This window comes from Lagopus muta, chromosome 26 (assembly GCF_023343835.1).
Source record: "Lagopus muta isolate bLagMut1 chromosome 26, bLagMut1 primary, whole genome shotgun sequence".
Taxonomy (NCBI): domain Eukaryota; kingdom Metazoa; phylum Chordata; class Aves; order Galliformes; family Phasianidae; genus Lagopus; species Lagopus muta.
In genome coordinates this window covers 1,881,944-1,894,387 of record NC_064458.1, presented here as the reverse complement: position 1 = coordinate 1,894,387, position 12,444 = coordinate 1,881,944, and the positions used below count along the sequence as shown (strand labels likewise).

Sequence of the window (12,444 nt, the reverse complement as noted above, 5' to 3'; positions counted from 1 at the left end):
AGTTGCACGTTCTCATGATATGTGAGCAGACATTCAGTAGTTTTCCCCCTTTTGTGAAAGTTCTGAGCAGTTACAGCTTGCATGCCTTGGAAGTTTGAAACTAATGGCTCTCTCTGCTGCAGGCATTGCATCCATTTGCAGAGGATGACACGTGCCGAACGAGCCAAGGGTCGCCAGCATTCCAGCCACCAGAAATTGCCAATGGCCTTGATACCTTTTCAGGCTTTAAAGTAGACATCTGGTCCGCAGGGGTGACGCTGTAAGTGCCCATGCAGCATCCAGGACTTGCAGTGACAAATCACACGTCCCCACGCAGCGCGGTCTTGTGCAGTCTGTTGTCACCGTTGCTCTTGTGCATGGAGTTGGGGGGCTGGGGAGGGCTTGTGCAGCTTGGCCCATCCTTGGGATGTGTGCATGTTCCCTGAAGTGCCTGCAGTTCTGAATAAAGTCATCTCCTCTCTCAGTGAGTCTCTGCCAGCCGTTTCTCAGAATCTGAGATACGCAGCTGCTGTAATAATAGAAACCACAAAGTGCTTGTATCTCTAGTATTTATTTTTAAAAGTTTCTTCCAGCCCAGCCTGTCTTTGTGGTATTGACTCATGTGAATGAAGAGGCTGTGATATAGAAAGGCAAAGTTAGAAGAAGCATTCCAAATACTGCCAGATATTCATCTCTTAGTTTGTCTTGCCTCCTTTTGGTTTATGCTATCGCATGAGAGCTGAGCATCTGTTCCGTGTGCTTCATCTCACACAGCTTCTCCTTCTGCCTTACAGATACAACATTACAACGGGTCTATACCCCTTTGAAGGGGATAATATATATAAGTTATTTGAAAACATCGGGAAAGGTGACTTCACAATTCCAGAGGATTGTGGTCCTCCACTCTCAGACTTGTTGAGAGGTGAGTCTCCCAGGTGGCTCAGAGTGAACAGGTAAAATGTAGAGGTGCAGCACATGCTCTGCTCATAAAGGCTGGGGAGTTTTGTTCTGAGTATCCTGTGATGGTATAGGATCCTATGAGAAAGGAAGGCAGGTTAATTTACTTGGGGGTAAGACAAAGATCCGGAGTACTGGTGTTCTCCTGAGATGCATTTAAACCCATGGTGGACTGTACTTTGTAAGGTTGGTTCTCATGTGGATTCTTGTGCTCTAAGCAGCTTTTAAATCTGAAGACAGAGCTCACAAGGTTAAATTTACAATGACAGGTGAGGACTCTTGATTAAATTCCTTGCCCAGGCATTCTGTATTGTGAAATAATGAGTACTCGGGTTCTGCTGTCCTTCCTCATCAGCCTCTGCTCTAAAGTGCTTTAATCCCAGTTGTCTTCTCCCTTCCCCTGAAATTTCAGTTGCAGATATTGGAGCAAAGGTGGCTGGAACCTGTGGTAGAGACAGGAATAGCACCTTTTGGGTAGGAGGAGAGGATTGGCTCCTCTTCTTTGTGGGCTCTTCTCCCAATTGCTGGTTGTGTAGCAGCAGGTGGGACATGGGAGATCCTGGTCAGAATTCCTGCTGCCTCCCCAGAGGAATATAGGTGCAGTATGCTCCCCATTCCTCAGCACAGGTTTACTCACTTCCCTTCGTCTTCAGCCATTCAAGAAGGGTCTGGCTTCAAATATGAAATGAAGCTGTGTTGTTTCACATGGTGTTTTTTTGTGTTTGTTTCATTCTTGCAAACAGTTGGGGATGAGTGTGGGTGAGTGGCTGTGGGGTGCTGAGGAAGCTGAGTCAGCTTCGCTTCCTGCTGTCCAGTGTCATCAGGTCAGCTCCTGATATGGATGTTCATTGCTAAACCTGTCTGCTGTAACTGTACTGAGGACAGCACAGTGCTGCTGCAGTTTGTGGCTTGCCATAAGAGTTTCAGAGCACTCACAGCCTTTATTTACCCTACAAATGGCTGGCTTCTCTACCTCTGCAGTGCAGAATCCCTGTGAGCCTCCTTGTCTGAGGCTGATTTAGCTCCTCTGGTCCTATACCAATGATGAAATAAGTAATCTGCACGTGTTTCAAAGCATTGAGTGGCCTGAGCAGCTTTTGGAAACTGTTGCATCAGGTGTAGCTACAGATATGGCTACAACTGTAGGCCCAGCACTTGTGGCTGCTGTGCTCCGTGCCCCAGGCAGCAATGTCCCAATCTACATGTGCTGTTTGCTTTGAGAATGCTGGCTGAAAGCACAGCAGCTCTTTATGAGCTCAGGATTTGTCCAAATGGAGTAAATCCAAAGGTTCATCTAGCCTGGTAGCAGTCTTATGAAGCATCCAGCAGAAACAGATGAAGTTTGTGGTAAGCCTCACTGTTGCACTTAGCATCATCCCCAGAGGAAGGGTGGTTGTGTTTTCTTTTCTTGTCCTCAGCATATTGATAGTTTCAAAGCTTTATGCTCCATTAGCAGAATAACTCCTTTTTGTTGCTTTTCCATCCCCTGGATGAGACTCAGTCAGACTCTCTAACTTTTCCTTCTGCCTCACTTTAAACAAGGAGCCTTGCAGCCGGTGCTGCTGTCCAAGATGTGCCTGAGTCACTTCTTCCATCCAGCTGCTGTCTGCCTTTGGGTGCTGCAGGGATGCATGCTGAGTGCACCTGGTAGCAGAGGAGCTCGCTTGAGGCACATGGCCATCTGTCTCTACCAATTTGGCTCTTCCAGAACAGTAGGAAATAAGATTCCTTTTGCTGTCTTCCCTCCAGTCCACCTCAGAACATTCTCCCACTCCTCTTATTGTATGCATTTGCACAGTGAAGCTGACAAAAGCTGTTATTCTTGCCTGGTGTGATAAGTTTTCCTCTGTGATTGTAGAATGGCTTGGATTGGAAGGGACCTCAAGGATCATCATGTTCCAGCCCCACTGCCACAGGCAGGGTTGCTGACTGCTAGCTCAAGTACTGCTCATGGCCCCATCCAGTCTGGCCTTGAGCACCTCAAGGGATGGGAGGCATCCACTGCCTCTCTGGGCAGCTCTTCCCAGCATCTTGCCCTCCCCTCAGTGAAGAACTTCCCCTGGCACCTAATCTAAACCTTCCCTCTTTTAATTTAAGGTCATTCTCCCTTGCCTTTTCACTGTCTACCCATGTAAAAAGTTGATTTCCCTTCTGATTACCTGCCTCTGTGTCCAGGTAGGTGACATCAGGTGCCCTTCCTTTGTCCACCGATGCCATCACTCCATCACAGGAAGCCACCAGATGGGTCAGGCACGACCTTCCCTTGGTGAAGCTGTGCTGCCTGGCTCAAATCACCTCCACATCTGACGTGTGCCTTAACACATCCTTCAGGAGGGTCTGTTCCACGATCTTCTCAGGCCCAGAGATGAGGCTCAATGCCCTGGAGTTCTCTGGGTCCTCCTTCCTCCTTTTCTTGTAAATGGGAGTGACGTTTCCCTTTTCCCAGTCCGTGGGGACTTCATCTGACAGCCACGACTTTTCCAGTATGATGGAGGGCAGCTCAGCAACTGCATCAACCAGCTGATGCTGCATAGCTGTGGTGGCAGAACTGGAGTGCTTCATTTGGTTCATGCTTTTCCTCCAGAACATCTGCATTTCCTGGTAGGTGCCACGGAATCATAGGCTGCAGATCAGGCATCATAGGCAGGCTGATGCTTTCATATAGCAGCACAGACACCCTGAGCTCAGCTCTGTCTTACTGTAGATTCTGTTTTGCCTTTGTGTTGTTTCTAAACAACTTCTAGAGCACTCTGCAGTGCTGCAAGCGTTCATCCTGTCCTTAATGTGAGAATTCAGTGTGCTGCAAAGTGCTTGTTTGCTCTCTGGCTATAAGAGTTACATTGACCTTTGTGGCAGTTTGCCCATGAAGCAAGTGCTTGAATTTACTTCTTAAGGCTTTCTGTCCTTTAGTTGACCACTTTTGAAGCAGTGTTTTAACTTTTTTTCCCTTGCTTTGTTCCAATTTGCAGAAAAAGCAGAATTTAGGGGACCTAAAACTTGAGTGGTATTTGACTTGTGGCAGCGTACTTCAACCAACCAGTTGGGATGCTGCCCCTCTTCTTGTCCCATAATCAGAAACAAAGCTTTAGCTGTGCTCTTTGTTGGTGGGAAAGGGCTTGGTACTGTTCTGCCTTCTGTGTCTGCAGTCAGGAAGCATCTGCAAATAGCCTTGAGGTCCTTCTGTCTGCATCTGCATGTGACTTACTGACTCCTGTCCACTTCACTTCTGAGCAAGAAAAATGCAGAGGGTGAGCTTTTCTCCTCTTCTAATGGACTCTGTGCTTTCTCTGAAGTTTTGAGACTGCACTCCCTGCATTAAACACCTGGGTTTATGTCCAGGCTCTGCTGCAAGCTGGTTTTGTGACTGGAGATGAGTTGGGTGGCTTCTCAGCGTTCTGTTTTCTTACTTCTGTACAACTGCTGTGACCTTAACTGTCAGGGATGCGTTTCTGATGGCAATGGGATGCTTTAATGCAGTAGTAACAGGGAATCCCCTGAGCTGGGCCTGTAACCATCCAGCACAAAGTGTCCTGCATTTTTCAAGGCTCCTCTGCAGAGGAGTTTCTGGTCAGGACACCTGGTTGTGCTTGAGGAGGATGAAGGAGAGGAGAAAAATCCATCTCGCTTCACAGATGTTCTGCTTTGTATCGATGGCTTAAAGTGGTTGCCGAGTTAAAGACTGAAGTAAAGCCCAGGTTGAATTCAAGCTGTTGGATTTCTTCCTGCCTCTGAATGAACGTGCTTCAGGTTGTGCTGCCTGCTTTGTAAGCAGCCGTTCCTCACCACGTAACGCCATGCTTGCTCAGGATCATTCCAACACCTCAGCTGCCATCTGTGACAAGGAGCTCAAACAGGACTGTGGTCTCTGTGTTCACGTTGCCCCTTGGCAGAATTTGAAAGGGGTTTGAGACCCCTGTCTCTGTCACAGGCTGTCACAAGCGTGGCATCCCACGTATGGGCACAGTGGGTCCTGCTGGAATCCCATGGGCTGGAGGTCCGAAAGCCAGGCATCTTCCCACAGATTCTCCCCATTGCAGCCTCTCTTCTCCACTGGCAGATCATCTGCATGGAGATCTTTACCGTAAATGGTAGAGAGTGCGTGTGGTTGCTGTGGGCAGGCGCTCGTGATGCTCTGCCTGGTGAGCAGTACGTGATGTTTTGTCGTGATGAAATCGCAGGACTTCGGCCGCAGGCCGGCTGCAAGTGAGTCACAGCTGAGCACATCACTGTACGTTTTTGATGATTGGATGCTGTCTTTTCTTCCTGACGCTGCCCCAACTACAGTCTTTTTCCTTAAAGGAAGCTTTCTTGTTGCTCATTTACCTTATTTGTGCCTTTTTAATTGATTGTAAGATAACAGTGCAGCTCAATGCCAGAGCAGTTTGTGACTGGTGCTGTCAGACCCCTGTTAATAACTTACCCTGGAACCTTACCCTGTTTGCACCGCTTCCATCTGATCACTGCCTTACATTTCTCTTAGCCTTGTTGTTCTTTAGCATTTGAAAGAATGCACAATTTTTTCCTCCAGCTGCAAGCTGCTTGCAAGGCTGTTCCAGCTCCTGCAGAGCAATGCACAAACTAATCACAAGAGCCTTGGGGCAGTACCACTGCACGGGATGCTTCTAGGAAGAACTTGTAGCTGTATCTGCTGCAGTGTGCAGGATTTTATCCCAGGCTTGAGAAACTGGCTTCCAAAAACACCTTTCTGAAATATGGTCTGAAGAGTCAGTGCAGGGGAGCAGTCCTGACCTGGCTATATTGATAAGGTAACCTTACCAGTACCAGCTCTGGTGTCTCCTAAACAAATGAACAAAAACCCTTGGAAGCTCAGCTGTGAAGTTACTGTCAAATTACCAATGATTTTACCAATAGGCCATTGAGTTTGAAAGGAGTTGATTGTTCTTCTGAACCACTTTCTGCTCACTTTACAAGGGAAGAAAGAAATTGCCAAACAAAGAGGGAAAATCTCACCTGGATGTAAGAACTCCTTTACTGGTTGAGTGCTGGGGGGGCAGTGGGGCTGACATCCTTGGAGGAAGAAACTAGGAGCCTGACTGGACTCAGTCCTGGGTGATGTGCTCAGGGGAGCCTGCTGTGAGCAGGAGGCTGCAGCGTTGGGATCCCTGGGGTCCCTTCCAGCCTTTCTTTACCTGGGACTGGAGGAGTTTCTGAAGTGTGGTTGAACTAAATGATGGCTTAGCTGAGGAAACAAGTTGGGATTAGCCCTATGGAACAACACTGCTGTTGTATTGTCGTCGTTGCAGCACTTTGCAGGCTAGCAAGATTCAGGATCAGCTCAAATGTCCCTTCCCTGCCTCTCGCTCTTACTTTAGACATCTTACATCCCAAGACATTTCTGGTGGTGGTCCTTACAGCAGACACAACTGAGCCCCTCAGCTTTTGCCACTGTCACCACCCACCTCCTGCCACGTGCTCCCACTTCTGGTCCGGTTGCAGCCTTGTCTGCTTGTTTACAAGGCTTTGTTCTGCTTGAGAAAATACCCAGCGTAGGGAAGTGCTCTCAAGGCTGAGGGTTCTTGAGCAAGGAGCATTGCTGTCAGCTCAGCCGTGTGACGCAGCCCTGCGGTGGGTTTTGTGGTCTCAGCAAGGCAAGAGTGCATTTCTGCTAAGTTCTGTTTAAAGCCTTGAATGCTGAAGGCTCTGCTGCCTCGAGTTCAGGTGACCAGATGCTTGTGGTGCACCCAGCAAGTTTTCCCATGGTTGCTTGTTCTTAACTTCCATCACAGTGATACAACGTGGATCAATAGCGATGCCATCTGCTTGAAGCTATTCCTGCTGTCATCAGCACTGATAAATCTTCTCAGATTGCTGTGGGAAACAGCATTTTGGTTTCTGAGGGGAAAACAACATCAGTCCTTTCACACTGTCCCTTTTCTTGCTATATGCTCTAGTCTTGAACATCTCTTAGGCAAGCAGACATGGCAGTGGGCTGGTTCCCCAGCTATGACTCTTCTCAAATCCCTTTGGTTTGGTGTGATGCAGTGGACCAGGCTTTCACAAGGTGTTTTCCCAACCCTTTCATGTCATCTCCAGAAGTGGCTGCTCCAAGAGCACCGTGTGAGGAACCTGCTGTCAGGTTTGGAGTCGAGACTCAGCTCAGTGCTTTTAGGAGCAGGGGGTGGATTTCTGCATCCTTGTTGGGCATGTGGGGATACAGGCTAAAACTGAGCTGAAGGAAGCTCTTGATCTGCTGGGGGAAAAGAAAAATCTCATTGTAAGGAAGAAAAAATGGCTATCAAAAGCTTGTTTCCTTAAGCATGCACTTGTTTGGAGTGTTCAAGCCTTGCAAAAGAGGAGGTACTCACAGTGCCTTCCTGTTTTTGGTTTTGTTCTGCTTGTTTTGTGTTATTACAGTCGTCCCTGGGCCGTTGCTGTTAGTGATATGTGATGCAGACTGATCTGATGAGGAAGGTGTTGCTGATCAGCTCTGATCACACACTGATTTCTGTCTCCTAATACCTTTGTTCAGCAGCACTGCAGAATCTCACCTGCAAGGCCCTCGCAGCTTCTTATTTAAATGGCAGTTTCTCATTCCAGCCCTCTGTTCATAAATGCTTATCTGAAGGCACCTCCTGTCCCTGTGTGTCCACGGTGTCCTTACAGCAGCCCTCCCCAGTCCGTTGTCCCATCCTCTTTCTCTCCTGTTGAGAGATCTGTTCTGCTCCTGGTTTCCATTCCCCTCAGCTCCCTGCAGTGTTCTCTCCCCTCTTCCCAAAGCCCTTCTGCTGGTGCTTCAAGAGCAGCGAGAGGCTTTTATCCAGCAGATGCAAAGCTGCTTGCAATGCATAGCAGTGAGAGTTTGACACCCATTAGATGAATATTTTCTTGGAAGCTCGGTTGGAGGGATTTTGGATTCTGCTGGATGATGCTCGTTAGGTCCCACTGAACAGCCTCTGAAAAATACAGCAGAATTTCCTGTCACTTCTGAGGAGTTGTGAAGCTTTTTTGAGATCGTGGAGCAGAAAGGAGCATCTCATAAGTCTGCTTTGTAAGGAATCACCTCCTTCTTTTCCAGGGAGGATCCAGATAAGCTATTTTCTCCCCATTCCCCTCTCCTATTTTCTCCCCATTCCCTTCTCCTCACCCTAATCCCAGCAACAGGTGCCAGAAATCAAGACTGGCTCAGACAGAAGGATGGATGGTGGGATGGGCAGCAGGATGGTTTGTGTCAGTTCTCCCCAGCTGTTCTTCCAGATCAGAATATCACTGGGCTGTAGAGTTTTGGGGATGCTGAGCAGGTCGATGTGTCGTGCCTGAGGCCTGGGCTCTTCCACAGAGAAAATTCAATAGCGTTACCTGTGAAATGCAAAGTCTTGCAGTTCCTTGCCTGGAGACACGTTTGGGCCTGTGATCTGGGGCTGTACCAGTCTGTCCCTGCAGGGTGAAGGAGGGAAAGGTCGTATCCACCTTGCAGGTGGATCAGGAGTCGGGGTTGGGGTTTGTGCTGAGCTCTCTGGGGCTGATGCAAGAAACGTTTCTGCAGGTAACCAAAAGCTGCCAGGAGGGCCAGGCACAGGGGCAGGGGGGTGGGAGGGAAGGGCAGCACTTCATGCTTCTCGTCTTCAGCTTGGCTGAGAGCCTCTGTGATCACACCTGGACTTTTTCTCCTTTTCAGGGATGCTTGAATACGACCCAGCCAAGAGATTTTCAATACAGCAGATAAGGCAGCACAAGTGAGTGTTCAGCTTCTTCCTATTAGTCACTCTCTTTCTGCTTCTTATGCTAATGTACCTATGCTATTGCTCTCAACTCATTTTTCCTTTTGACAGCAGACACATGGAAGTCACTAGATAACCTTCCTTCAGCTCTGCTGGAGCTCTGGCAACATCCACTTGGCTTTTTTTTCCCCTCCTATTAGAGCATCCGGTTAGAGCATTTGAATTGCTAACCAGTAAATAATGAATATGTTGAAAATATGTTCCTAGTGCGACTGGTTCTTGATAATTAAGGGTTCTGGGTAATTTGTTTCAGAGGCCAGCTAGCACTGATGGAGCAGGGGTTCCCTGAAGCTGGTTTCAGTAATATGTTGGTTTTCTGGACAGCCTGGTGACAGAAATATCCCTTCATATTTGCTCCATATGGAATCAGTATGTTCCAGGACAATGGGATGTTTTTTCTCTTTCTCTTTAATGTCATCCTCCTCCTTCCCCCAAATCCTCTGCTTTATCCTTGCCTTTGTCTGGGGGGGGGGGAGGACAGGGGGGAGAGGTCGTTATCTGAGGGTTTTTTTCCCCTTTTTTAAAGGATCTGTTTGAACACGCTGCCTCTGAGCAGAGATTTCCTGGGCGGATAAAAGTACAAGAACAAAAAAGCATCATAAGGATGCTTCAGTGCGGAGGCTGCATTAGCTTATCTCCTGTTTGAATAGGAAGTGCTTCTGAGGACATGCAGAGCTGCCTGCTGGACCGCAGATGCTCAGCAGAGGTCCTGCCTACAAGCTTGCCCAGAAAGCTTCTGGGAGCCTTGTAAAAACAAGGCTCTGATCCTGTAAGGCAGTGGGCCTGCTTTGTGCTGCCTGCAGGCAGGAAGAGCACTATTTTTGTGTTTTCTGTTTGTTTCTCTGAGGGGAAAAAAAAAGAAGTGGCAGTGGGTAACAGTGTGCTGTCAGATGAGGATCCCTGGTAGATGTTATGGCATGGGAGATGTCTGCAGGAGCTGCAGAACAGAAGCAGACAGGCTTGAACTGCACTGGTGTTCTGCAGAGGAGCAGCTGCAATTGCCCCTGCAAAGATCAAAGGGGCTGGGGGGGGGGCAAAGCTCATGTAGCTGCCTGGGTAATTAATTAAGCAGTCAGGCAGAGTCTTCTGATCGTCTCCAGGTGCTGTGCATTGGTTGTTTCACTGGGTCTGGGAGATGACAGGAGCAGGCATTTGCTTTTCAGGAGTGCCCTGCCCCATGTACATGCTTCCCAGTAAAACAGTGGGTTACAAAAGACACTGCTTGGGGCTGGCCTCTTCAATGCTGCACAGCACTTAAAAACTGCTCACCACTCTGTATAGAGATGGTCTTGGAAACAATAGCTCTTGCTGTTAGTGGCAGTCCTCCCATCTTCCTCTGAGGGCTAGAGAGCTTCAAGCTAGACAGCAAAGCACTGCATCCCTTTGTGGTGCTTTGTAATGGAATAGTTCTGCTCATTGCAGTGATGTTGAGTGGTGAGCAGCTGCCACGAGCTCCAAGTGATGCCTTGTCAGTGAGCACAGCGAGGGAGCAGGCAGGAATTAACTCTGTGGAGCAGAGATCAGCAGGTATGTCAGTGAAAACACTGAAATGCCATTTGTTCCTTAGCAGTGCTGTGGGTGCAGGTGTTGCACTGAGCTGCCCCTAAGCTTGGGCCAGTGTAGGTGGCTCTCATGTGTTACTGTCTGCTGGGATTTGAGCTACTTACCCAGCTCCTTATGTACCTGGTTTTAGCAGGGAGCTTTTGCATCAGCTCTGAAGCCAAGAGGTTTCTCTAGAGGCCCTGCCTGGAGGTAAGAAGCAGGAGGAAGTAGAGCGTGCTCCCGGCATGGGGGGCAGCAGCATCTCTGTGCTGTGTGGGCACAGCCTGCCTTCTAATTGGGCACAGCTGCTCCTGGTGAGCCTTTAATCTCATAGCACCAATAGAGACTGAAGAGAGACTGTACCTGTGAACACAGGAGCATTTCCAAGGTTCAGTCTCTTATTGGTTTTCTGTGAGCTTAGCCAGTGCTTCTTAACAGGCTTTTCTCCCCTGTTAGTAATTGCCTCCTTCTTCCTGCTGTGGCATCCTAATAATTACATCACTCACAGCAGAGCCTGCAGCCCTGGGCTTCCGATGTGGCTGCCCATCTCCTTTTTGTGGGGCAGCACTGTGTTAAAGAATCCGGCTCAGTTCTCTCCTTTTTATTTTTCTTTAAATAGAAGCAAGCTTTGCCCTTAGCTCGAGCAGCCCCTGCTTTATTTAAAAACAAACAAAGCAATTGGAAGGACAGCAGGTAGTCATTCAGGTACTGTCAGAAGGTTTGGGGAAAGCATTTTGGTAGAAAGTGCCTTGATGGCCAGAACTTGTAGACATCTGGTTGGGGTGGAGTGGAGTGATGCTCAATGATTTTTGGGTTTCTACACTCCTTTTAGCCCTTTTGAGCTGCACAAGTGGCCAAGCTGCTCCTTCTGTACAGTGATGCCTCTCTTCTGGTGCAGCACTGAGGGCACGAGGCTTTCTCAGTGGATGTGGGGAATGCTGAGCAGGAGTGGAGTGCTGCTTGGTGAAGCGCTGTAGCTGCTGGAGGCAGCTTGATGGGGCAAAGCAGTCAGTTCCTCCCTTTGTTCTCAGAGCTATTCTGAATGCTTTTCCCTTGCAGTGGCAGCCCTATCTGAAGAATTCTGTAGGAAGGATCTGCCCAGTGTTGCATCTGCCAGCTGCCTTCCTCCTCTCCTCACTTCTGCAGCTGAATTCTCACATCAAATTCATGTTTCAGCATTTTCTTGTTAGCTCGGTCCTGCTGAATTACTTCTCTCAGCCCATTTCTCGATGGTTTGAAAAGCATTTCAAAGCAAAGCATGCAGCACTGGCCTCAGGATTTGTAAACTGCAATGAATTAAAACTCTCCCAGCCTGTCATCCAAGTTTCTGAACCACCAGAAGCTGACCCCTGAATAACAATGAACGAGCCTGGAAACCTGCTTTTCCCAGAAGGATCTGGGGAGGATGATGCTCAATGAAAACTGACACTTTTATTTCACCTCCATGACTGCTGTGTACTCCTGGGTGGGGGTGTGGAGCAGTGAGGATTTGCTGCTGAGAGCCAGGGAGCAGCAGCCCTCTCCCTGCAGATCATCCATGGTCTCCTCTCTGCCTCGTGCTTTTGCTGAAGGGCTTAATGCTTGTACACTGCAGTTTGTAACTAATTCACTGACCCTGCTGCAGCACTTAAAGTGATGAAGTGGATGCAGAATTCTACCTCTGTCCCCTGTTTCCAAGGCAACCATCTTGCCTTCCTTCTCCAGAAGTGTCACACGTAATTTGTTCAGTCATAGATACGTTTGCAAGAGTTCATAGCAAGGCAGGGGAGGCACCTCCAACTCTCGTTAGCGGCGCTGCTTGCTGACATGCAGTGCTGCTCCCGACTCTGGGATCACCTCAGAGGTTGGGAACACGGCGCTGCTGGGCTGTGCTGCATACCTGTGCACTGCAGCCCTGGGGAACCCCTCTGGGTTCCTTCTCAGATGCTGAGTTTGCTCCTTGCCTTCTGTGCCTGACTTGGAGGGGTTTCCCTTAACGTGTGTGCATGTACTGCTGGACCCTTCCACCCCTTTGCTGTGGTGCCATGCAGGGATCTCTCTCTGCATTGGTGATGTGAGCTCTCTTCCTTTCCTTTCCTGCACAGGCACCTGGCTCTGTCTTGCTTCCCTGTGGCAGGCACATGGGAGGGAGGGAGGCTTTGGTTCTTCTGCCCACGTTTTGCAGCTCAGTTTCGTAATGCGACTGTCTGCTGCGTGAAAGGAAAGCGAGTCTCCATCTGTGCACAGA

At 48.8% G+C, this 12,444-nt stretch overlaps 1 protein-coding gene across 2 annotated transcripts in view; it reads left to right on the top strand.

The window, feature by feature from the left end:
• STK11 (serine/threonine kinase 11) overlaps window positions 1-12,444 on the top strand; it is a 34,475-nt gene that overhangs the window by 12,100 nt on the left and 9,931 nt on the right. For both annotated transcript variants that reach the window (XM_048927486.1, XM_048927487.1), the window contains exons 5-7: window positions 123-259; window positions 774-901; window positions 8,573-8,630. In XM_048927486.1, coding sequence (XP_048783443.1) covers window positions 123-259; window positions 774-901; window positions 8,573-8,630 — 323 coding nt within the window. The remainder of the gene's footprint in view (window positions 1-122; window positions 260-773; window positions 902-8,572; window positions 8,631-12,444) is intronic.